At 42.4% G+C, this 27,212-nt stretch overlaps 1 protein-coding gene across 1 annotated transcript in view; it reads left to right on the top strand.

The window, feature by feature from the left end:
• The window catches only part of LOC134578991 (cytochrome P450 2J6-like), a 29,026-nt gene extending 4,340 nt beyond the window's left edge, over positions 1–24,686 (top strand). The window contains exons 4-9 of the mRNA XM_063438117.1: positions 8,021–8,181; positions 8,683–8,856; positions 13,956–14,100; positions 14,198–14,385; positions 15,874–16,015; positions 24,408–24,686. Coding sequence (XP_063294187.1) covers positions 8,021–8,181; positions 8,683–8,856; positions 13,956–14,100; positions 14,198–14,385; positions 15,874–16,015; positions 24,408–24,589 — 992 coding nt within the window. The 3' untranslated portion in view covers positions 24,590–24,686. The remainder of the gene's footprint in view (positions 1–8,020; positions 8,182–8,682; positions 8,857–13,955; positions 14,101–14,197; positions 14,386–15,873; positions 16,016–24,407) is intronic.
• The last annotated feature ends 2,526 nt before the right edge of the window (positions 24,687–27,212 follow it).

Raw genomic sequence — 27,212 nt, 5'->3', positions numbered from 1 at the left:
GACCAAGGTCTCTCCACCGGGCCCACCAGGATGCTGGGCAGCCGGCCCAGATCCCCAGCAGCAGCCAGAGTTGCCAGGTGGGGAAGCAGGTGGCCCTTACTCACAAATGTTAAGGGACCTCACGGATTGGTCTTGGGAAGACCCACAGATGGCAGGTGGAGATGGGACTGCGGTCTCTCTACCGGCCCTACAGGGATGCTGGGAAGTCGGCCCAGATCCCGAGCGGCAGTGTGCATTACAGGGAGCTGAAGGTGCCATCCTTCCTCCCCAGCGGCAGTGTGTGGTACAGAAAGCTGAATGTGTCATCCTTCCTCCCCAGTGGCAGTCTACAGTTCAGGGAGAGGAACTTGTTACCCCCTCTCCCCAGCGGCAGTCTACAGTTCAGGGAGAGGAGCTTGTTACCCCCTCTCCCCAGCGGCAGTCTGCGGTTCAGAGAGAGGAGCTTGCTACCCCCTCTCCCCAGGGGCAGTCTACAGTTCAGGGAGAGGAGCTGGTTACCCCCTCTCCCCAGCAGAAGCATAACCCACCAAGGGGAGACACTAAGCCCCTCACCAGCGCAGATGGGACCGTGGTCTCTGCGCCCAAGCTACAGGGAGTACGGACGGTCAGTCCTGCTCCCCAGCTGCAGAATATTTTACCGGGAGGGAAGAGTCTCGTTCCCCCTCCCCAGCAGTAGCCTAGCCTACCAAGGGGAGACACTAAGCCCCTCACCAGCACAGATGGGACCGTGGTCTCTGCGCCCAAGCTACAGGGAGTACGGAGGGTCAGCCCTGCTCCCCAGCAGCAGAATGTTTTACCGGGAGGGCAGAGTTGCGTTCCCCCTCCAGCGGCAGCCTAGCCCACAAAGGGGAGACACTAAGCCCCTCACCAGCGCAGATGGGACCGTGGTCTCTGTGCCCAAGCTACAGGGAGTATGGACGGTCAGTCCTGCTCCCCAGCGGCCGAATCTTTTACCGGGAGGGAAGGGTCTTGTTCCCCCTCCCCAGCGGCAGCCTAGCCCACCAAGGTGAGACAGTAAACCCCACAACAGTGCAGATGGGACCGTAGTCTCTGCACTGGCAGCACAAGGGGTAAGGACGGTCGGTCCTGTCCCCCAGCCACAGAGCTGTGTATCCAGAGGGGAGACAGTCGGTCTTCCCCTCCCACAACCAGGCTCCAACCAGGCTACTTCCGGGGTAGCGTTGGCACCAGGGCAGAGTACCCCTAGTCTCTGTCCACTCAGCAACCCACCAAGGCAGCCTACCAGTCCCCCACACAGCCGTGGTGAGGCACCTGGACCTGAACAAGTTTCTCCTTCATCCAGGTGCAGTAACTATTTATTGTGGGTGGGCTGTACTGCTGTTTGTGCTTCGTGGGTGGGTTGCTGGACTAACCAGGGCACTGACCGTCAGGAGGTCAGATACCCTGTTAGTCTAGTTGGTAAAGGGGAGAAATGTAGCGGACTGGACCCTGCACCAGAGTCTGCCCCAGTTTCCTGGAGGGGACTGCTTGCTCGCCTCCTGCCCTGTGATTATGGTCCCTGGGAGATATGGCCCTTCAAGTACAATATTTGGACATATTGTATTTTATTGTGCGGCTACTGGCCCTTTAAGCACAGTGAATGGACTTACTGAAACTTTTTGGACATTTGGACATCCATTGTTCTCCAGCAGGGTGTTGTCCCAGGGACACTGCCAGACCAGTGGGAACTGGTCTGAGCAGGAAAAGCCATGCCTGCAAGTGAAAACAAAGGACTTCGACCTAACTGTTAAACCCCTGAACCTATTCAAGTGAATTTTGGATATGTTTGTCCCCACGTTATACTGGTTAAAATAATATAAGTTTTATGTATGTACGATGTTAACTCAGAAAGTTATAAAAATGTATAAAAAGTGTAACTTTTCAGCTTGGAGATAATTGAGTAGATACAGTAATTGACTCAATTATCTCCTAAGCAGAGGGGAGGAATAGGCTGGGTGTGTTTCTATTGTCCCATTGTGTCTGATTGGCTGCTGTACTTGCATTGTATGTGTTGTAATGTGTTTATTGGTTGTTCTGCAAAACCTTGTGGGCAGTACTATGTTTTGTGGATTGTGAATAAAAGAGGCTGTATGTGCCAGTACAGGGAGTTCCTGTTTTAACCCTCAAAGTGAAGTGTCGTCTCATTATTGGGGGAGGATTTATTGCATGCTGTTCCAGTTTGACTGCTAGGAGTGCAAACCTATTCATATGGTTCCTATTCAAGTGTCTACAGCATTCAGAGGCTTGAGATGATTCCTTTGCTTCTTCGATTCGGTGGTTGTGGTGTCTGCTGCAGTGCTTGAAGTCCTCAGGAAGCGCTAGGAGCATCCTTTAATGGAGGTACCCAGTCGGGGTGCCAGGCGATCCGTTACAGCTTCCCTTTTCCAAGCACTTCGAAATCCAAACATTCTACATATCTCCATAATGATTGGAGCTGCACATGTCCAAATGTGCCTTTCACCAACCATCAGAGAATCAAAATTTGTCATTGCACCAGCACAGGGGTCAGCAACCTATGACACGTGACATGTATGGTACTTGAGATGCATTTGCATGGCACTCAAGGCTGCCAGGGCCAAACAGGTGATGAGTCCCAGTGGGACTTCAGATATCTGCTAGTGCAACTCGAGCTGTGATTGCAGGTGGTGAGGGATAATCCACAATTTACGCATTGCAGCACTTAGAGGAAGTGATCTCAGATCACTTACTCCCAGCACTTGTGAACGTAAATTCACATTGGAGTAGAACATCAGGCAGCAGCTATTGCAGCTCCTGCCATTGACCTGTACCTGGCCAGCACGGTCACCAGTGGACCCCAGGGAAGCCACTCACACACTAGATATGCACAGAGCTGCAGAAGATGCCTCCCCTCATACAAATAATACAAATAGCTTACACACAAAAACACACAGTCCGCGCAAACACAACACCACTGAAAATCCACATACATTCAACCCCACAAGCAGCCTCTCACATATACATCCTACCAAACACACAATGTGACCTATCATCCACACACAATTGCACAAGAATTCCCCATACACAGCCCACTTTCTTAGATCTCATACGCAATACCATATACTACTCATGAACATATGCAATACAACAGCCCATATGTGCACAAAAACCAGGGCTTGACAAATTTGCTTGGCATCTATGAGCCAGCAAAAAAAGTTAGGAGCCAGGTTTTTCAATGTCAAAAATACATTTCTTAAAGGGACACTATAGTCACCAGAACCACTACAGCTTAATGTAGTTTGTCTTGTGTCTATAATCTGTCCCTGAGGAGAGTAAATGGTGGGAACCGCACTCAATCCCAGCGGCCCCCGGTGCTCCAGAGCAGGACCAGCAATCCCAAGATAATAGGTAGAAAAAAGAAACTCACAGGCACTCCGAATTCAAGCCGCAGGCAGTTTTATTGTAGCAAAATGTAACGCAACGTTTCGACCGTAAATGAGTGAGAAATGTGCTTATTTAACAAACAATATCAAACAGGAAATCAATCAATAATCCAACTAACTAATTAATAGGAGTAACTAATTGATACAAAGCAAATAAAAGGCACATACCAGTGCCAGTAGTGTTGAAGAATAAATACACTGTATTTATTTTTCAACACTACTGGCACTGGTATGTGCCTTTAATTTGCTTTGTATCAATTAGTTACTCCTATTAATTAGTTAGTTGCATTATTGATTGATTTCCTGTTTGATATCGTTTGTTAAATAAGCACATTTCTCACTAAGTGGTGTCAGCTTGAAAAAGACCTTTACGGTCTAAACGTTGCGTTACATTTTGCTACAATAAAACTGCCTGCGGCTTGAATTCGGAGTGCCTGTGAGTTTCTTTTTTCTACCTATAATCTGTCCCTGCACACATTTCAATTTAAACCCTGCCTTTTCAGAGAAACACTTCTCGTGACAGTCACTCAGACAGCCTCTGGAGTGCATCCTGGGTCAGTGCTGCACAGTGCGCAGCACCTACGTATAGCATCTCCACGCCCTGCATCAATGCATCTCTATGAGGAGATGTTTTTTGGCGCAGCGTGGTGTTTTGCCTATGGGAAAGCATCGGATTGGCTGAGATCATCAAGATTAATGTTTGCAGTCATGGAGGCTGGGCCAGCTCCGGTAAGATCTGTACAGCATGGGGGAAAAAGCTGAGTCATCTAAACACACTCACTCACTGACGCACACACACTCACTCACTCACTTACTGATGCGTACACTCACTCACTGACACACACTCACTCAATGCTACAAAGTAACTGCAGCACCCATAAATTAGACGAGCAGAATATAGCAACATACACACCTCGATTTTAAAAAAATAGAACTGTCACGCCAAGATTTTGTTTTGGTACAGTGCTATTAAAACATTGCCTACCCCTGATCTAGCAAATGCTCACTTCCTTGCAAGTCTTTCCCCATCAGCACGCTGTGAGTACTGAGGTGTAATTTCTGCCTGTTTTATTAACAGAGTTTTAAATTGGTCACCTTTAAAGCCATGTTTTTTTTCAGTTTGACAAATTAGTCAAATGTAAAGGTGCATGGATGGTAGCTGTAACCATTTTTTTTTTTTTTATTCTTTATTTTTGCGTGCATATGGTTAACATCGTTGTAAACAACAGCTCACGTTCACGTTTTTCATTCTTCACATTCGAAACATGGCTATTACGTCAATGCACATTTTTATAAAATATGATGAATGCTTTTCAACATTAATTACAGTAGGGTTTCCTTATGTTTGTTAGTCGCTAGCTAGAAATATAGAATGCAATTATATCTAAACAGTAACAAGGTTAAGTATCGTGGTTATCAAAAGATGCATGTATCAGGACATTGCTTATAAACTAACAGGTATCTGATATGCATAAAAATGGTAAATTTTACAGTTCTTTCTGTTTTAACTCGTATAAAATAAAACATGTTCAATTGTGAAATAACAGGAGAGTTGTTCCACGGGTCAGACTAGATCATTGTTACTCAGGCCCACAACACTAGCACAACTAAAGTGGGCAGTTATTCTAGCATTATATTACATAGGTTAGGTGTAAGCTGGGTGTGTAGTTAGTAAGATCCTGTGGGAAACCGACATGTGTACAGGCGTTTTTATCCAGTAAATAGCTTAGCTAGTACAAATATTCCAGTTGAAATGGGCTTAGAGAAATCGAGACTACGCTACAATTGGAATATGGTGAGACGCTACTACAGCTTGTTGAACGGTGTTGTAAGGCTAGGCAGTGGCGTAGGAGATTGCACATTTTATGTAATGAGAATAACCTTGGCTAGACAGTGAGATTATTAGATCAAAGTAAAACCAAATAAAAGATAACAATGTCAACGTTAAACATTACTAGATTAGCTATATCAGCATAGGTGTAGAGTGGTAATGCGTGGAGTCGTTTAGCTAGTCGGGAAGCATGCCGTATTATCCCCCCATCTCCCGGGGCCAGTCTGGTGTACTCTATGCAAGAGGATGGAATATGTAACATGTCTACTCGGTGGGGGCTCAGTCTAGTGTATCTTCGAGGACAGTTTATGCTGTGCTCCAAAGAGTCCATGGCTGTGGGCGGCATGTAGTGGGGCTACGGCCATAGAAGTGTCAGGCTTATGTATGATATGTGTGTGTTGCTTGCACTGCACGAGTGGAGGTTGTTGTGTCCTGAGACTATGTGAGGCTGCTTCGCTACGGATGCTAAATATATATACCGGCTATCCTAGCTATCTTAATCGTGAGTAACTAAACATAAAACATAAAACATAAAATTTTGCTTTGCCATTAAGTAGCTGGGCACAAAACCTGCAAGAGCATCGTGGAGCAGTCTATGCTTCAGAGGTCGCGTGTATTAGAGGGGGCTAGGCTATACATGCCTACAACAGCAGGAGTGGAGTTTAAGGTTGTGGTTGTTTGGCATTGCATTTTCAAGAGATTGAACCTTTGTACCGCTTTAGGCTGGTTAGCCTTGCATTGTGTGGGTGTGCTGCGTTTGCCTAATAGCGTGTTTTTTAGTGAAATGTTTTTAAACAGGATCGTACATGCTCTTCTATTTACTGCCCTCATTAGTATTAGTGGACGGTTGGTTAGGGCTCATAGTGTAAGTAACTAGCGAGGTAATAGCATGTATAACGTGATATACCACTGAATATACAACATTACAAGTGAGGGTGAATGTTGGCTTGGGATTACACATAGTAATACATATCGAGCTAAAATGAAAAAATGAAAAAATGAGAGTTCGTAAAGTTCAACTCTGAAACATCCATGTTGCGGCTGTTAATACAAAAGAAGGAAGAGAAAAAAAAAAAAATCAAGTGTAAACAATTTACAGTGGTGTCTCAAAAGAAGAAGCTAGTATCCTCTTGACTCCACCAATATAGCAGAGCTTCTCCATGGGACACAGATGATTATTAGATAATGCTCATGGAGCTGATCGCCTCATGGCAGGATCAACTAAAAGGTTAACTTTTACCAAAGGCCTAACAGCCCACAAAAGGTTTTAGGCGTGCGATGTAGGCATTTTTAAATCTGAACATTAATGGACAGATAAAATAATAATGGAACATTAAGAATAAAACTCAAATGTAAAGCCCAAACTCTTTTTTCAGTGTCTCAGCCGTTATTAAGTCAGTAATGGCTTACTGTGGTCACAGGCAAGGACTGGTACGGTGTTTGCATAGTATAGCAAGAGTAAGCCTGGTGGTTACGTGGAGCTCCTTCCCCCGAACAGAAAATGAGAGGGTATGCGGCAGGATACTTCCGCAGGTAAGTGGCTTGTGGTCTTAGGTTGTGACCGCGGCATATGCGTCAGGTGTGGAGTGCTGGGGGATGAATGGAGTGATCCGTTCTGGATTCCAGGAGTGGGTGCAGGTTGGGGAGCTGTTATTGTTACCTGCCAGTCCTTCTGGGGGTAACGAGTCCTGGGGCAGGTCCAAGGATTTCAGCATGGCCAGAGCGTCCTGGATGTCTCGGACGGTATATATGTTCGGTCCTCGTTGGACCGTCAGTGCTCTGGAGGGGCGCCAGCGGTAATCAATCCTGTGGGTGCGGAGTACTGAGGTGAGTGGTTTCAGCGATCTGCGCCAGGCCAGGGTGCCATTGGACAGATCTGCGTAAAACGAGAGATCCATGCTCTCGAAGCGGTAGGGGGTTCTGCCGCGAAGGGAGGCCATGATCGCCGCTTTGTCCCTGCCGCTGCGGAGGGTGACAATGACGTCCCTCGTGGCTGTGGGCGGTGCGCCTTTCGGTTTAGGGACTCTGAAGACCTCTTCTGGGGTGGTTGTGGTGGGCTGTCTGTTTGGCAGGATGGTCAGTAACAGGCGCCCCATTAGTTCAGGCAGTTCGGTCCCTGGGATGTCCTCAGGGACCCCCCTGATCTTGATGTTAGGGCTCCGCCTGGCATCCTCCAGTTCAGCGAGGCGGTGTTCGCATTGTTGGGTGTGCTGCTTCAGGTCTAGCATATTGTGTTGCAGTGTGGTGATGGTTTGGGCCTGTGATTGTGAGGAGCCCTCCAGTTTAGTGATGCGGCCTGTCAGGCCTTTGAGGTCTGCACGGAGCGCTGTGACATCGTCGTGGAAGCTTTTCTTCAGATCCGCTAGCAATGTTTTCATGATCGCTGTGGTAATCGGTTCTGAGTCTGCCTCCAGTCCTCGGTGTTTCACCTTCCGTGGTGGGTAAGAGGGCTGTGGGTGCTCCTCCTCCGCGTCGTCAGACATCTCCTCCGAGAAGTCCGAGCACCCGCCATGTAACGCCGCCATACTTGATTCAGTGACTCCTCGTGTTTGCCTCCACATCTCCCCGATCGTGAGTCCCGGGGTGGGCTTGTTTGGTACCGTTTTTTCCCCCCCTTTCTCCCCATGTGGACCTGGGGTGTTTGCCTTTCGGTTGGGTTGTGAGGGAGGTTATTCTCTGTAACCATTTTTAATAAGCTGAAATGGATATGGTACTCACAGTGTCCCATTAAGGTCAATCATAATTTCCCCTGTACTATTGTTTGATAATGTTGATGTATGTTCTTCAGATACACTTATAGATCCACATTGTGCCATTGATAATGCTGTGTCCAACATTATCTGTTCCATTGTGTTTGGGAGACGCTATGATTATGATGACCCCACTTTCCGAGATGTTGTTAACCTTGTCCATGAAAATATGAGGATGGCCACTGGTATTTGGGCTCAGGTGAGAATATCTGAATTATTGTAGATATGACCATATCATAGATAAAAAGTGAGATATATATATATGTACCAAAATAAATTTAGGAGTGTTCAGTTGTGACCAGATATTTAAGACCCAAGGGCTCAACTATCTTTTCTCTAGTGGTCCCCGAATACATAAATCTCTCTTCACTCTTGCTGCTCACAACCCATTGTTACAGACAGATCAGGATCGTATGATTTCACATGTCTCCCCACTATAACAAAGTGGTGTCCATACAGAGATCTTTTGGGGTACACAACCCTTGCATCTCATCTTGATGGCTAGGAGAGGTAATTTAGTGCATATATAGGGACTCCCTAAAGGACCCCTTCTGGTCATCTTATTACATAATGGTAAGGAATAGGGAGGTGCCATTTCTTATAATGCACTGTAAGGGGGAAATATTCCTAAAAATCCATAAATAAACAGTTTTCGTTGATATATATGGTGTGACTCGTGTTATGTCATTGACCCTTTCAGCTGTATAATGCATTTGGATTCATCCACTATCTCCCTCTGCCACACCGGAAGATTTTAAGAAATGTGGATACAGTTTTTAGATTCCTTGGGAATGTGTTAGAGGAGCACAGGAAATCAAGACAGCCAGGAGAACCTCGAGACTACATCGACTGTTATCTGGATGAGCTAGACAAGGTACAGTGTGTGTGTATTTAACAAATGTTGTCAATGGAGCACATGTAATTGAAAACTAACACTATTGTATTGAAAGTATTACATTTAACCTTCATTCCTTTTTTTCCCATTTATTGAAAATTGCTTTTTCCAGCACCTATTGTCATTGGTTACTGTGCTCTTTTTTACCTGTATATTAGGAATGAAAATACATTAAAACATATAAATCTTAATTTAAATCACACACACACACACACACACACACACACACACACACACACACACACACACACATATATATATATATATATATATATATATATATGTGTGTGTGTTAAAGAAACTATTAAACATACCAAATACTTAGCACCCCAACAATAGAATGGTCGAAAATAAAGTAGACAAAAATGCCCTCCAACCCCATTGTTTCATAGTAAAGCTTTTCTCAAGAGAGAATAGAATAGAGGACCTCAATCACCTAAACAGTTGTACAAGAAGAGAATGTAATATATAAATCAGCAGTTAAAATATGATGTGGGGTTTCAAGCTGATTGTGATTATAAGACAGGTATAAAAAGTGGAAATCAGTCCAGTGCTACCGCAAGAAAAGTGCAATCGCTCACCGGGAAATTTAGTTGTGAAGTTCATTTTATGATGCCTTTCAGCACAAGATGTTAGATAATGTTAGTTAATTGGCAGAATAATATGCAGCTATTTACAAGCTGTTGATGGCTGCTCTTATCTTGGTCAATTGTCTATTGTATAACTGTATAACTTATATTATTCATTTTTTTATTCATTTAGTTTTCATTTGCCGTTAGTCCTTTGCATACCGAACGGGGAAAAAAGGAGTTTAAAATTTCTAAAAATAAATAATTTGTTCAAAAAATATCCAAGGCTCACAATTTTTAAAATATTTTTTTTCACTGTTTTATGTATTGTAATAATGTAATTACTAAATCATATATATTATGTATACATTTCCTATTGGAAAGCAATGGATTGGTTGAGATTGTCAATTTTATTAATCTCAGCCGTGGGGCGGGGGCCAACGGCGGTGATACTGGCACGGCACTAGAAAAAAGGTAAGTAAAATCACTTTTTAAAAGTAAGGAGAGGGGGGCCAGTGGTTTACACAGTGCTTTTAAAACTATAGTGTCAGGAATACTTGTTTGTATTCCTGACACCAAAGTGTTCCTTTAATGGAAAGCGGAAAATTATAGCTGAACAAGCGCATGTCAAAAGTCTACAATTTGTTTTGGTTATGAAGTTAGACATATGCCTTATGCATTAAGGAATAAGTAAGATAGGTTTTTGGTAGTATTACAATGTACCCCGCCCAGCTTTACAAATAATACCCCAGAATGTGAAAAACTGCTTATTGTAGAGGTGAAATTGTCCATTTTCAGTTAACTTTTCTTTTTGAGAATACATAATGGTGAACATGCCATTGAGGGAGTTCTGGAAACATTATCATAAATCATAAGATTTCAAGGGACTCTGTAGGTACGGTATCTGTTGCATTATTTAAAGTGATTATAGTGTCTGGAGTCGCTATCCTTCCATTCAGCATTAAATAATTTTTTATGTTTTAATGCTAAATATAGTCCACAGCAGCTCATCCCCTCTGTGCTGTTTGGGATAATGAGGAATGTAGGGATATTTATGGGATGATAATATTAAACAGTCGAGAATTGCCCACTATTTCAATTCTCTCAGATCTTAGAGATCGTTATCATGTAAGTGAAATGTATTCCATACAAATAAAATCACAATTTGTTATAAAAATAGATATAATTTATTGTGACAATTAAATAATAATATTAGGCAGAATGCATGATAATAACCAGTGAATATTTAGTATGAGATGGGATTGGCTAAACACATTATAAAGCTACAGCATCAACTGTCAAGACTTTAGATTTATGAGGTACTTTACAGATAGAAAGTAAAACTTCACACAGTCCAGCGAAAAGTCGTAAAACCTTGGCTAACAGCTAAATCAACTGAGTAACCCTTTCAATGCTGGCTAGATCCTCCTAGGCATATAATATCCTATTCTCATGTAATTTTTTTAATTAAAAGAACATTCAAACCAGCTCATTAATCATTTCCTGGAACCATCCAATAAGAATAATCTACCAGATTCTATAAGCCAAATTTTAAAAAGATATCTTATCTTATTTTAGAGCAAATCAATACACCTGGATAAAAACATCGGTATGCTAACACGTGATAATATCACACTAATATATAATTATTCTTAATTCCACCTGCAGAATGGAATGTTTATAACTATATATTCTTTAGTTAACTAAGATTTCTAAATATTGAAATCTGACCGTGATTTATCCAGTCATATATCATGCTATTAGATTTTTAATTAATTTAGATTAATTAAATAAAACCAGCATAATTACCAGTTAAGTAGATGTTCTCATCAGATGCTCTTAGGTAGTCCCAGGAACTTGAATGCGTGTATGATTGGTTGTATGGAGGTATGTAAGTAATAATAAAAATAGTGTTGGTTAGAAAGTAAGAGTAAAATTCCAAGTGTCCAGTAGTGCTTCTTGAGTTGGTTCCAAGAGTGAATATCTGTCATGGATCTCTCTGCATGTCCGAATCTGAAAGCCCAAACTTTCTCCAACTTCAATTCCAACCTCAGCTAACTCTCTCTTCCCTTTGTCCTAACTTTTAAAGGGAAAGATTCTCTGTATGTCATTAGTTGGTAAGGCCAATAGGAAACTGAAGGTGTGGTCAACCTGCAGATTGCAATTTAGGTATTTGGTCCATAGAGGGCATTCTCGCCTCACTAAACCTTCCTATCCAGGAAAGAGTTAACTTTTCCTGATGACGATTTTGACATCATTTGGCTTATCTAGAATGACTACCTATAACTTAAATTTTCTTGTCAGTTCAAAGTGTTTCTTTGGATTTTCTCCAGACAGTGCGTTGACAATTCCTGTTGTAATTTCTAAAATTGACAGTTGTAAACTAAATTTCACCTTCACTTACAATGGGACCTTGTAAAATTTAGAAAGTAAAATTAATTACTTGTCTTCTCTGTCATTAGTGTCTGTGTTAAAAATTATTTATCTTCCATTAACATTTAGACAGAGCATTCCATTCCCCTGCTTCATTGCTTATCACTTGGCTTGTTTACATAATGCATTCCTTAGCTCAGGCTCAGTGGCTGGTTACAGATAGAAATTATGTGTCTCTTTGTTAGCCTAAAGATCCAAAATGGAGTCCGCTCTGTTCTGAGTAACTCATATAACAATATACACTTTTAATTTCTATCATAGCACAAAATGTCTGCCGATATAAATATCCTGACAGGAAGCATTAGCCTGAGTAGCAGTAGGCAGCTGTGATTGACTGAGAGTGTTAGACTACACAGCACTCATTGCTAGTATGAATTAATATGGCTAGAATTGTGTAATCTGTGCCTTAGCTGTACCTACAGTAGGGGCTGGGCTGTTAGCGGCCACTTATTTACAGTATAAATCACTGAACACTGGATAAAATGGGCAATTTCCAACCAGAATGGAAATTTTCATATTTACTAAAACCGGTTGGAATTTAGCCAACCCGATCGGATCTGCACTAATTGGCTGAATGCATTTGGTGTTCGGATAACAATCACTGATTTTTGCTACTGAACCCTGTACAAAGTACATACATATCCAGTAGGATGCACATTTGCACTATGTACATGATAAGTTCACTTGCATTTTCTAAGCAAACAATAATTAGAAGTACTATTTGACCACTGGTACTGCAAGCAGTCAACGGGCAAATAGTTAAAAAACAAAAAAACCTTGGCAGTTGGAGGGTTAAGAATGTGGCAGCTGGCTAGCAAACGCATTACATTGTTTAACCCCTTAAGGACCAAACTTCTGGAATAAAAGGGAATCATGACATGTCACACATGTCATGTGTCCTTAAGGGGCTAATAAAAATTTTAAAAGGCTGTGTGGGTCTTTATTTATTTATTATTATTGCTATTTATAGAGCGCCAACAGATTCCGCAGCGCTGTACAATTAGTGGAGAAACGTACAATATACACAGACAAATACAAGAGGTAAGAGAGCCCTGCCCGTAAGCTGATATCTAGCCATTGGAGCTCTTTTATACAAAGTGCTTGGCTAGATGGCCCGTGAGCTTACAATCTAAAGGAAACCATGGGGATTTGAGACAAGAGGTAGCAGGGGAAGTTTGGAGGTGATGGCTGAACGAGTTAACAGAGAAGCAGCTATTGGTAAGATGTTAGGGGAATGAAGAGGTAATTCGGGGAGAATCTCAAACAGCTGGAGGAGCATGCTATATATTTAGGGGGACCCTGGGTGGGCGTGAGGGTGGGCAGAAAAAATGCAGTCTTTCACTGAGTTGAGTGAGGCCTGATAGTGGTAGGTGTTTCACTGCAGGATGGAAAATGCAGTCTTTCACTGAGTTGAGTGAGGCCTGAGAGTGGTAGGTTTTTCACTGCATGATGGAAAATGCAGTCTTTCACTGAGTTGAGTGAGGCCTGAGAGTGGTAGGTGTTTCACTGCAGGATGGAAAATGCAGTCTTTCACTGAGTTGAGTGAGGTCTGAGAGTGGTAGGTGTTTCACTGCAGGATGGAAAATGCAGTCTTTCACTGAGTTGAGTGAGGCCTGAGAGTGGTAGGTGTTTCACTGCTGGATGGAAATGCAGTCTTTCACTGAGTTGAGTGAGGCCTGAGAGTGGCAGGTGTTTCACTGCAGGATGGAAAATGCAGTCTTTCACTGAGTTGAGTGAGGCCTGAGAGTGGTAGGTGTTTCACTGCAGGATGGAAAATGCAGTATTTCACTGAGTTGAGTGAGGCCTGAGAGTGGTAGGTGTTTCACTGCAGGATGGAAAACGCAGTCTTTCACTGAGTTGAGTGAGGCCTGAGAGTGGTAGGTGTTTCACTGCAGGATGGAAAATGCAGTCTTTCACATTTCTATAGGGTCTAAATCATTGCTAGGGATTTCAAACCCTCCCTTCCAGTGTATCCTGATTTTATATATGTATTTAAAAAATATATTTGACAAAACTATTCTTCTTCTATTAAATGAAATTTAAATTGACCTGATCTGCAAGTTTATGTCCATGCAGGAAGAACAGCATAATGGTAAAAAAACCTTTGACATTCGGAACCTGTTTACTTGCATGGTAGATCTGTTTGTGGCTGGAACTGAGACTACATCTGCTACCCTAGAGTGGTGTCTGCTTTACATGATGGCGTTTCCAGATGTACAAGGTACAATCTCTCCGCAGACCTCCAGCATTTAGATCTGGTGCTCTATAATAAAAATGTGATTATTTTTTTTTTGACCACGTGAGTTATTTCTTTTTAGAGAAATGTCGAAATGAAATAGACAAAGTTCGGGGAGACAGAGAGTGGCTTAATTATGAGGATCGAGTGAGCATGCCGTACACGCAGGCTGTCCTACAGGAGGTACAACGATTTGCAAGTGTTGCGCCTCTAGGAGTATCTCATGCGCCACTAGAGGATGAACAACTGAATGGCTTTACCATCCCAAAGGTGAGATAAGACCTGATAACAATAAGGCTGGAAGGCAATATTATTTTATTGAATATATTTTGTTACATTTTAAATCATGATTATAGAAAGCTGTATTATTTTAGATGCAGGGATTACATATGACTTTAACAGTTGACACATCCACATTCAAAGAAGATTGGGCAACTAAAACCTCATGCGATGTCTGTAAAATCCCCATATTGTTTTTCTTTGCCATGCTCCCCTTTAAATATGTTTGCAGTTGCCTGGAGTAAAGTTTTTTTTTTTTTTTTTAAAGCGGCACTGCCACTGTCTGGGAACTTTTCTGCACCATAAGCCTGCCTCTTCATGATGATATAATTTGTCAGAGGTTGCTGTATCTCTCATACCGGGAGAACTTGCCTGCATTTTGTTTCTGGACTGCCCTGAGATCAGTCTGATTTGCTGATTGTATAGGTTCTCTTTGTAATGGCACAAGTTCTCGTATTCTCTGTTTTTGGTATATCTCACAATGGCCTCAATTTAATATTTTTGGATAAGGGTTTCAAACGATAATAGTCTGTTGTGAAAAAAAAAATTTCACTCCCCCCCCCCCAAATGCCCTGGGTCAAGGGGCATAGCAAACAATGGAGCGTCTATCCACTCGAGCTGTACTAGCCCACTGGTGCCACGCAGCCCCACTTCCCAACCACAACAACAGAGCCCCGCAAAGGCACACACACCCAGGCTCCAAAGGGCAACTAGATTACACGTAGAACACTATTTCGCACCTAGCCCTTACCTTAACGGACAATCCACAGTATGGCACATAGTGATAAGGGATAGGAGGCTTCCAGCATCAAACCTATGCCGGTGTTACAATTTGGGGATCTAGATTTACTACCGAAACGCTAGTCTATATCCACACGCATAACCCTGACATAGGAGACCAACTCGATAAAACTACACAGACCATAGCAACAAAAAAAGGTGCACAGATTTCCCCCACCCCAGCAGCAAGATGTTCAGACAAATGTTATATTTCGTACAGTCGCTGTTGTGGCATACTCATACAAGTTTGTACTATTGATAATGCACTGCAAAATAAAGAATAAAAAAAAAAAAATACACATTTTTTTTTATGATCTATCTGCAAAAATTTCCATATAATTTCATGATGACTTTTGTAAATAAATAATTTTGAAAAAGTTTTTCTAATAGCTTGTAAACATTTGAAAAACATATAAAAAAATATTAAATAAAGGCCAATGTCCTCGGTGCAACAAACTTTCCCTAAGAGCTAAATGTACTTGGAGATTGATGCTGGTAAGGTATATTGTTTAAAATTGTATACACGGTGAAAAACAAGCAGCAAAGCTGTATTATTATTATTATTTTTTTCTTTTTTTTTTTTTATAAGTTTGTGGTCCATTTGTTTTTCACTTTAATTTAGTCTGCCAGTGTACAGTAATCTAGGCGAGCTTTGCTATTACCGTTGCTAAAGATGATCTAACATCTGATTTCTCTCAGGGAACACTCATTATCACAGATCTGTCATCTCTTAATTATGATGAGACTTATTGGAAATATCCACATGAGTTTAATCCAGAGAACTTCCTGAACAATGATGGGGAATTGATCAAAGCAGAAGCATTCTTACCCTTCTCTGCAGGTAAGTAGCTCAGTCACAGGTGGGTTGTGAAAAGCTAAGCCCCATATTTACACTAAGCTCATGACGTTAATGTATAATGCAACAGCCCCACAAAATGCAGCTTACACACATTATTCATAGGTGAGATAACAGTAAAGCAAATTTAACTGCTCATCTTGTTTTCCTGCTTGAAAATAATAATGTGCAGAGTAAAACATATTAATATCTTGGCAGAATCTAGAGGAGGAAATGGCCAATATCCTACCAATATCACAACTCCCAACAGGGTATTGTCGCCAGGGTTCCACAAGGCCTTTGCCGTTACTGAGACTATACACTGCCATCCTGTCCATCTACAGATGTAAAAATATGCCTGACTCCTGGCCTTCCAAAGATGTCAAATTACCAAGCCTTCCTACTCATCAGTCAGTGAAAGATATTGCTGTCAAGTGCTGAACTACATGTTCCATAAAACCACTCTGGACACAGGGATGTTGTGACAGAAGCCTTTTAGAGAGGCTTGAAGGCCATCATCTAACCCACAGAGATCTCTTCCCAGCAGTCTGTGAAAGAGGTGTGTGACAGCAGCACTTAATGTACAAACTATACATTGTTACTTTGGTAACTCTGCTGCGCCATTTGCTGACTGACTAGAAGTGTGTACATTTGCATAAGACTGGTATGCAAACAAGGGCAAAAAATTGTTTAAGTCAAATTATATATATATATTATTGCTTTAATTGGAAATGCTATTTGTATTATATAGTTAATGGATTCATTTTATTTGCTCATGTGCTAATGTTCTATGTATTTGTATTTTAAATGTTTGTCAGCACATGTTTAAGGACTAGTCCTCAAAGGCTAGTCTTTGTCCAAATTAACAATTTGTATGTTAGTCCTTTTGGAACGGTGTGTCTTGTGTGAACTTTTACGGATCCGAGTAACAGTCTTCAGATCTGTAGGGTGGGTTGCACAATCCTCTAGCAAAAAGAGAGCTAGGCCATTAGAGCCGCAAGTGTCTTTAGAAAGACAGGAGTTATCACATGCAGGAAGCGGTGCATATTTGCCCGGAGGATGGACTGCAGAGGAATAGGCAGAGGGGACAATACCTGCCTGGAAGGAAGCAAGAGCTAGGAAGCGGACTGAGCAACCAGGAGCTCCGTCACATCTGGTTGTAGCGGATGGATAGCTTCCTAGCTATTGAGGAAACACCCCATGTATACCAGAGCTTCTTCTGAGACCCCTGCACATTTTCTGGTGAGGGATAGCATGAGCACTAGGGATTGGCTTTCTTCTGAGGCAATTCTTCAGCAGAGGTGCCCACAGAGTTGGACCAAGCAAGCATGACATCCTCCAACTCGTACTCAGAATTACGACTGGCATGGTACGGCCCTAATGTTTTGGTGAAGATCCCCCATGCAACCTGAAACCAGGTGACCGTCGATTTTCAAGCAAAGATAGACTGCGAGTTCCAGATAGCCCATGTGAGGGGAGGAGGGCTCAGACGAAAGGAGGGTTACAGCGGCCCATCAGTAGAGGGTGGTGCAACTGTTCTGGGATGATGTGCCTACAGATTTAATTGACTGTACATCTGAGCATGTTGACCAGGTAGACATGAAGAGATCGGTGTTCTCCACTCCTGAATCACAGGGATGCTGAATCAATGGCCCAGATTTCCAACCCCCTGGCAGGGGGACCCTGGCCACCCCCCTCCCTCCCAGCGGCAATTTGGTTCATCGGAAGTGGAGAGTATTGGCCTAGCTCCCTAGTGGCAGCTCAAGTAAATTGACCAGCGGCAGTGTGGTTTAACGGGCGTGTAAAGTATCGGCCTCCCTCCCCAGTGGCAGCTAGAGTTACCGGGAATGAAGAGTGTCGGCCTTTCTCCCAAGCGGCAGTTTGGTTCACTGGGAGTGGAGAGTTTTAGCTTTCCTCCCCAGCAGTAGCTCAAGTTACCAGGAGCGGAGGGTATCGTCTCCCCTCCCCAGTTGAAGTTTGTTACCGGTAGCAGAGAGTAGGGGCGTCCCTAGCGGCAGCTCGTGTTACTAGGAGTAGAGACTGTCTGCATCCTTCCCCAGCAGCAGCTCGTGTTACCGGGAGCGGAGAGTGTCTCCTCCCTCCCCATCGGTAGTCAGAGCTACAGGTAGTGGAGATTGTCGGACTCCCTCCCCAGCAGCAGTTCGTGTTACCGGAAGTGGAGAGCGTCGAGCGCCCTCCCCAGCAGCAGCCAGAGCTACAGGGAGCAGAGAGTGTTGGTGTTGATGCAACACAGGGAGGAGAGGTAGTCAGTCTTCCTTCCCAGTGGCAGTGTGAGTTCCAGGGAGGGGAGGGTAAAATTCTCATTTCCCAGTGGCCGAGTATGTACCAGAGAGAGGAGCTGAGCAGACTTTTTCACCAGCAGAAGAATGAGAATCTCACCACAAACCCAGCTGAAGCACTGTCGTCGAGACAGACAGTGGTGTATCCTGGCTTTGTGCTGCCCTAGGCAGGACAAAACTCAGGCGCCCCTGCCACTGGCCTCTGTCCCCAACTACTATTTTTATCCTGTACTGGTGGAGGGGACTACAGTCTTCACCAGTGTAATACTGGGAGTCTGGGCTGGTGGCCCATATTCCCAACCCATTGTCTTACAGACGCCGGCCACTCTGTATTCTCTCCAGCGGCTCATAGGACTTAAGGGTGAAGGTGAAGTTAAAGCTTTTTCCCAGCTGCAATACTACGAGAGATGACAAGGTTGGCTGGGTAAGTGACTTTTAAAACCATTTTCTTACCTGAGCATTGCTTTGGTCTTGGGATTAATAAAAGTGAACAACTCTGCTGCGCTCTCTGCTGACTGACTAGAAGTGTGTACATATGCATAAGACTAGTACGCACATGAGGGCAATGAAATAAGTAGTTAAATATATATATTATTGTTTTTTATTGTGTTTGGAAATGTTATTTGTATTATATAGTCCATGTATTAATTTTAATTCTTTATTTGCAATGTTCTTTGTATTTGTATTTTAAATGTTTGTTACCACACGTTTAAGGACTAGTCCCCAAAGGTTACTCCTTGTCCAAAAATAAAGTTTTGTATGTTAGTTCCTTTTGGTACTGTGTGGATTTTTAAGGATCCCAGATCTGTTGGCTGGCTGCACAATCCCTCTAGCCCGGGGGCAAGAAGTGAGCTAGACCTGAGAGTTGCAAGTGTCTTTATAAAGACAGGAACTATTAAATTGCAGGCAGAGGTGCATCCCTGCCTATAGGAAGGACTGCAGAGGAATAGGCAGAGGGGATGATATCTGCCTGGAAGTGAACCTGTGGAGGGATTAGCAGTGGGGATGATACCTACCTGGAAGGAAGGAGCTTTGGAGAGACCCCAGTCAAGCTTCGGCGTCTGGGGCTGAAGCGTTCCAGAATTCCGGAAAGCAGCTAGGAAGGAGGCTGGACGGAGGTACATGGTCGGATGTACAGGAGCTTTGTTACAGTTGTATAGGATATGCTTCTAAATTCTTTCCCTTTGAAAATAGTGGGAGCATCAGGGCTGGCTGGATCATTTTTATAGTAAGTTAGTGAACTGCCACTAGTCAGTAAAAGATCACCTTTACCCCAATGTAGTTGTATCTTGTGTAGAGTATTTTTTGAGGCAAAGCACCTAATGTGATACAGTCACCATGAAAACTGATAGGAGGTTAACGCTGAATACTCCATATAGTATATGTTTGTGTATATATATATATATATTAGCTATCACCCTTATTAAACATCATTCCTTGACTTGCCAGGACAGCATTAACTATAGGTTAACTGGATAAAGACAGGATAAAGACAGGAATTGTACTTCAGCTGACCCATTTATCGGGTTCAGCTGCCAGAATTTCAGCTGGGATTAAACCCAGCCATAAAAATTGATTTGAGGCCACGGTGTCTATCTACAAACCATGGGATTGGATTAACTCAGTACATTTTTCATATTTATAGCTTCACAATCTCAATTCTGAGGCATCGGTAGTACCTCCAGTTTTCAACTTTTTGGCAGGCATTTCTATTTCCCAGCCGTGCTCCGCTTATCTTGTTGCAGACATCAGGAAACAAAGAGTGATTATTTTCCATTATTTGGACAACATCCTTGTGGTAGCAGCAGACAAGCATAAGCATCACATTTCGGATGGTTAAATCGATTTTTACAAATCCAGCTGTATTCCAGAATGGTGGTGGGTTTCATGGGAGACCAGTTACACACTCTGCAGGAAAATGTTTCTTTGTCACAGTAAAGAAAGCTCAAGCTTGTATCGAGACTGATTTCCTAAGATTGAGAATGGTCTATGCAAGATGTTTCCTGGCGATAATAGGCACATTGATATCCACTATCTCTAAATCAAGTGCGCACAGAAGCATATTCATTCTCTACTAATAGTTTTTCCACAATTTGAATAACTAGGGGACAGTTTTAGTGACTGTCCACAAGAAGTTGACCAGATGTTTTTAGCTGTTGGAAATCGAGTGGAACAAAATTACAACAGACACCATTCAGGTCAGTTGCGTAGCTCAACCAATAGCAGATTTTTCTCCAACATCAGGGAATGGAGAACCGTTGACCTAGCCCTTTGTCATTTTCAGTAGCACTTGGGGAAAATAAGGGTAGACATTGATTTTGCGGTTAATTTAAATAACAAAAAGGGAACCAGAGTGCTCAGTTATTGAAGCATATTAAGCCCACCTGGGCCCATATTCATACAATGGTTTGCAAGCCGTCTATGGGGCAAGGAAAATATGGTGGGGAACTTCCTCAGACAGGACCAAGTGAAGTCTGTCTTGGAAATGTTTCCTGGTTTTGACATACAAATGGGAATTCCCACAGGTGGATCTCATGGTCTTTGCAAAGAATGATTAGATGCATCTCTACTATTCCAGATGTTACCATCCAGGGGCTCTAGATCACGGTGAATTTACATCTAAATGTACTTATGTACATTTTTCCTCAAATTCCTTGCATACCTTTTAAAGAGAGTTTTTAGAGACACAATTCCTGTAATTAGTGTCCTACTGTATTCACCAAGAAGGCTGTGGTTTTTCCTCCTGAAGACATTGACCTCAAATATCATTGGCCTTATAGCATCCCTTCACACTTCCTGAAAATAAATCTGTTTTGTTTGTTTTAACTTCCCTTATTGTACAGTTTGTTTAATTTAGAATTTGTATCTCCTTCTCTGTTAATTGCCTGCTAGATATTATTTAAAATTAAAAATGTTTTCATGGAGGCTGTGTGAGTCACAGCCAGGGGAGGTGTGGCTAGAGCTGCATGGACAGAAAAAAAAGCGTGATTTAACTACAAAATGGCAGATAATTATGCAGTGACACTGCAGGGGCATGATCTACACATCAAAACTACTTAATTATGCTAAAGCAGACTTGTAGTGCTTGTAGTTTACTTTTTAAATATGTCAAAAAAGTTATCACTCCATACGAAATACCTAATTATTAAGAAAAATACAAACACCTGTATAGTATATTAATGCTATTACCCAGCAACTTTTTGGATGCAGCTAGATACACCAAGCTCATAGATTTTACCAATGGACAAAATATTGGTGTAGGAACCAAGGCAAATTTGGTAGGGGAAAGCATTTCATAATAAGCTCAGCCCCACTTACAGAGCATACATTAAACCAGTGCTACTCGATCTTTTTATGGAGAAGTACCCATGCAGGTCTTAAACAAAAATCATAAGTACCCCTGACTCAAGAAAGTAATTTATTGGTTTTAAATTCCAGTAAGTAGTAATTTTAAAATAAATATGACACAATGAGAATATTGTGTATATAAGGTGTGTATGACATATTAATCTGGAGTATATAAGTCACAAAATAAAAATATAAAACACACAGAAGACACTGGCACACACACAGTTACACACAGAGAAACCTGACACAAACACAGTTACACACAGAGAACACTGACACCCATTTACACACAGGAATCTGACACACACACGTACACACTCTCACTGATTTGATAACACACACACATATTCACTGACAGTCACACACGGAGGACACTGACACATACATGTTTACTCACAGAGCAAACTGACACACACAGAGGACATACTGATTTGAAACACACTTACTGATACACACACTCACTGAAAAACACAAAAACTGATTTGACACATACTAACAGACACATATGCACTCACTGACAAACACACATTCACTGATTTGACACACACACATACACATTCATACATTCTCATTTTTATTTAAGTCCACCCAGCCTTCCTACCTTAGGGAGAGCTGGAGTGGATCAATTGCATGGGGTCCAGTGGGGATCCTGTCCTTGGGGTCCACTGTGGGCCTTGTGTAATGTTTGTGTTCTTCTGAATATCATCAAGAGTGCAGCTCCCTCGCCACCTCCTTTCTCCCCTAGCCAGCTGCCTCCTTCAGGGCACTATGGTGGCTAGTCGGCCACCTCTTGGCGCACCCCTTGCCATGGTGCGTGTACCCCTATGCAGGGCCGGGTCAAGACATTGTGCTGCCTGGGTCCAAGGATGAAATGCTGCCCCCCCCCCCGCACTAAAAGCATGGCAGTGTGTGTAGTGAATGCAATGTCTGCGTAGTGGATGCAGTGTTTATTTCATATTCAGTGTGTAGTGAATGCAATGTGTGTGTGTTCAGTGGATGCAGTGTATGTGTGTCGTGGATGCTGCGTCTGTGTGTATTGTAGGCAGTATATGTATTGAATATATTGTCTGTGTGTATAATGGAGGCAGTGTGTCTAGTGGATGCAGTGTCTATGTATGTACTAGTGTCTGTGTAGTTCATGCAATGTGTGTATAGACTTGGATAAATGCTAGTGGGGGTGAGCAGTTTAAATTAAATTTAATTGGGGTTATCTCCCCTTCCTGCCTCTTACCTGTGGGCTGCAATGGTGGAACAGTGTGTAGGAAGGTGACAGTAGAGGGGGAACGATGTGTAGGAAGGGGGCAGTATAGGAGGGCAGTGTGTAGTAAGGTGAAAGTATAGGGGGGCAGTGTGTAGGAAGGTAACAGTATAGGAGAGCAGTGTGTAGTAAGGTGAAAGTATAGGGGGGCAGTGTGTAGGAAGGCTGTGGGGGGAGGGTGTGGTGGTGACATTGTGGGGACTTGGTGAGGGGGGGTGACAGGCTGTAGGGAGGCTGGTTACATATCTTGTTTCTCAGTGCACCCCATTTCCTGGTGATCCAGTGGCTGACTCTACAGGTCACCAGCCCTGCCGGGTGTGAGCTGCAGACCAAGTTCTCGCGAGCTCAGATTATAACGTTGCCGTGGAAACCCACGGCAATGCTCTGTGAGCTTGTGAGCATTCCATCACTTGGTCTGCAGCTTTGCACTCGGCAGAGCTGCAGACAGGAGGCTCCCCCTGGGCAGACTGATGGAGGGGCCCGGTGACATACAGGGCAAGCCGCCAGGCCCCTCCTGGTGTCTGGCAGGACCCGACAAATCAGTCTGCACTAAGGTTTAAAGAGCTGCCTCTGCTACATATATATGCATATATATGCAGCATATATATGCACCTGTTAAAGTGCCACCTGGGGCCATTGCCCTAGTCCATAATATGGACGGGTCGGACCTGCCCCTATGGCACCCGTACCAGGGGTTGAGAAACTAGGTATTAAACCACATTACATATTACCACTCTTTCAACATATTTTGATTCTCTTATCTTTTGTAAACCGTGAAATAAATTATCTTAAAAGCTACACCAGATTTCGTAGGAGCGATTCATACCCCCCAACCCCTCAGTTCCTACACCCACTGGGCAAGATTCCATTTTGAAATAAGGGACTAGTCGTTATATGTTATTTAAGGTTTGTGATTTTAGGTAAAAATAGATTAAAATGAAAGAAAGGCATAATAACTGTTAAAGCTTTTATAAATGGTTGTTAATATTAACAGGGTTATTTACAATAGTGAAAATCCAAAGTGAATTTCAAATTAAAGCCAGAGTAAATGAATGTAAAGCATAGTTAAAGGACCACTATAGGCACCCAGACCACTTCAGCTTAATGAAGTGGTCTGGGTGCCAGGTCCATCTAGGGTTAACCCTGCCTGCTGCTCAGAGAAACTGCTATGTTTACAAATGGGTTAATCCAGCCTCTAGTGGCTGTCTCATTGACAGCTGCTAGAGGCGCTTCCCTTGGGAGGGGGGCCATGAGGGTGGGGGGGACCTATTAAGACTAAAGTGGTCCTTTAACGAATAGAATTGCTCCAGTTCTGCTATTCTGACCATGCAATTCACTTTGAATTCACCTTGATTCTTACTTTAGTGATTAACCCTATAAGGTTGTTTTTGAAGGAATGTAGGCATTATAGAACAAATGTAATTTATTCTTTATAGGTTTATAGATTATTTAGAGGTTCTTTTCTGTCTTTACGTTTTTTTCTTTTTCTCAGGACCGCGGGTCTGTCTTGGAGAAAATCTCGCTCGTATGGAAATATTCCTCTTTTTTACCACTCTGCTGACGCACTTTGAATTCCAGTGGCCGGATCCAGCATCAACTCCAGACCTCACACCAGTGTTTGGTGTCTCCCAGGCCCCAAAACGTTTTCAAATTTGTTTGGTATCGAGGAAATAAATGTAATCTCCGGAAGATAAATTACAATATACGTTTTAACAGAGCAACAAATGCTCAACTATTACAGGAACTTACACAACATATCCAATCATTGTTAAAGGCATTTAGCTTCTATTATGAAAGGAGATTTGACCCCCTAGGACCAATGTTATTATGAGATGTAACCTTTTTGTGGCCAAGGCCTTTTTGGCACTTTTGGCATGAGTTCATTCTTCCAAAACATATTCTATATCACTTTTAAAGGAGACATAGGGATTTCTTTTGACCCTATATGTATAAATAACACAATATTAAATCTGAAGAAAATATTTAAAAATTTGTAAAATAAAAAACACTTTTATTTCTCCTTTTTAAATAATTCCTACACAACAAGTGCAACTAAAGAAAATTCACTCAAAATAGATTCACTAATTGTCCCGGATTGTTAATATGCCTAATGTCTAGGATGTCAATACATTTTTAGAAATAAATAAATAAATAGTGAATTGTTATTATTTTTATTAGTTTTTTTTTGTCACTTACTTTTATTCAAGTGAATTGTGTTTTAAAAGCTAACATTTTGAAAAAAAATTACAACTGAGATTACAACTTTTATAGTAGTTACAGAATCTAAAACTTCTACACAAAAGTATATAATTGTGGAAAGTTAATCCAAATTATTTAAAGGAACGCTATAGGGTCAGGAACACAAACATGTATTCCTGACCCTATAGAGTTAAAAGCTCCATCTAGCCCCCCTGCTCCCATTTATATAGTAAACATCTTACTTTTATTTCAGTCTGCTGCTGCTGGCTCTGCCCCTAATCTGCATGCTTGCCTGACATCATCAGAAGTTTTTTTCAAAGTCAATCACAATGCTTTCCTATAGGGCAGCATTGGATTGGCTGAGTTTGTCAAGGAGGCAGATCAGGGGCAGAGTCAGCACAAGCAAAACACAGCCCTGACCAATCAGCATCTCCTCATTGAATCAATGCATCTCTATGAGGAAAGTTCAGTGTATCCATGCAGAGGGTGGAGACACTGAATGGCAGTGCTAAACAATTTGCAGCACTGCCCCAGGAAGCACCTCTAGTAGCCAGTGGGCCTGGTGCTGACAATTATGATAGGTCCATTTATAGAATCTTATCGACCAAAACACTAAAACAATCATACCTCCCAAGCGTCATGTATCTGATGGAGATGGTATTGGAGGGAAACTCAAAGGATGCATCTATACGAAAACACATACTCTATGCTTATCTCTCTCTAATTCATGCTTTCATCTTTCAAGTAAATCCATACCCCTAACAGCAGTGTCCAGTGAGGCAGGAAGTCAATAGGCGAGGTAAAAGGGTGTGCCACTGGCGCGAATAACGTGACCAGACCTGCCAAAAGGGGTTAGCATGCTCAAAAAGGGGGCATGTTTGTCCAAAGAATGGGAAAGCCAGCCTGGCATGAATGCATGTCAGGCTGCCTGCCAATCATGCAGACTGTCCAACTAAGGGCATACTATGCAGGCAGAACCCTGAGCTTGACATCAATGCATCAAATTATGCGCCTACTCCAAGCTTCCTAAGGACTGTCTCTTAGCACTCACATGTCCACTTGTCTCCTTACCTTCTTAGTAGCAGGCAGAAGTTCCTGGTATATAGTCTAGGACAGAGAAAAGGTGTATGCAGTGTTAGAGAGACCAAAGTCTGCATTACCTAAACTAATTTTATTGTCAGCCAGTCCACACAAGTTTTGTTCCCATACATCCCTCTTAAGCTTCCAAACGTAAAGTGACACTATAGTCACCAGAACAACGGCAGTTTATTGTATTTGTTCTGGTAAGTAGAATCATTCCCTTCAGGCTTTTTGCAGTAAAACACAGTATTTTCAGAGAAAATAACTCCACTGGCCACTCCTGAGATGGCTGCTAGAGGTGCTTCTTGGGGCAGTACTGCCTAGTGTGCAGCACTGCCATTCAGTGTCTCCACCCTCTGCATGCAGACACTGAACTTTCCTCATAGAGATGCATTGATTCAATTTATCTTTATGAGGAGATGTTGATTGGCCAGTGCTATGTTTCACTTGTAGATAAAAAATAACTTAGTAGATAAGCCTCAGTTAACACTGGTTATGGTAGGGTGTGGAACTGCACTCTATCCCTTTAAGCAGTATGTAGCTGGGTGCAACTCAGATAGTCTCGGTACCAGAGACCAAAATGCTGAATAACAAAATAGAAAAGTTGAGGCACTCCAAGGTACAAATCAGGCAATTTTATTGAACCCACTCCATCGCAACGTTTCGACCTACACGGTCTTTGTCAAGCTACTAAGTGCATGTATACATTCATTTTTATAGGAATACAAGTGATTAACAATTAACAAGATCCCATCAAACAATTAGTTAAAATTACATCTATATACAACCCCCAGAATGGCCACATTGATAGTAAAGGCTAACAGCTGTGTCACGAGTGTCAATTAACTCAATTGGAAGCTTTCTCAATCAGTACCATCCCTGGGATATGGAGACAGAATTAGAAAAAAATTAAAATGTAAATATCACAGTAATAAACAATAAAATGAATCAAAGCCAGATCGAGTCCAATTTCTCCTCAAGCATTACTATTAATAACTTTAGTATGATAATATTTGAT

This window comes from Pelobates fuscus, chromosome 12, assembly GCF_036172605.1.
Source record: "Pelobates fuscus isolate aPelFus1 chromosome 12, aPelFus1.pri, whole genome shotgun sequence".
NCBI classification, from domain to species: Eukaryota; Metazoa; Chordata; class Amphibia; order Anura; family Pelobatidae; genus Pelobates; species Pelobates fuscus.
The sequence above is the reverse complement of the archived record's forward strand: the minus strand, read 5'-3'. Positions and strand labels throughout refer to the sequence as shown.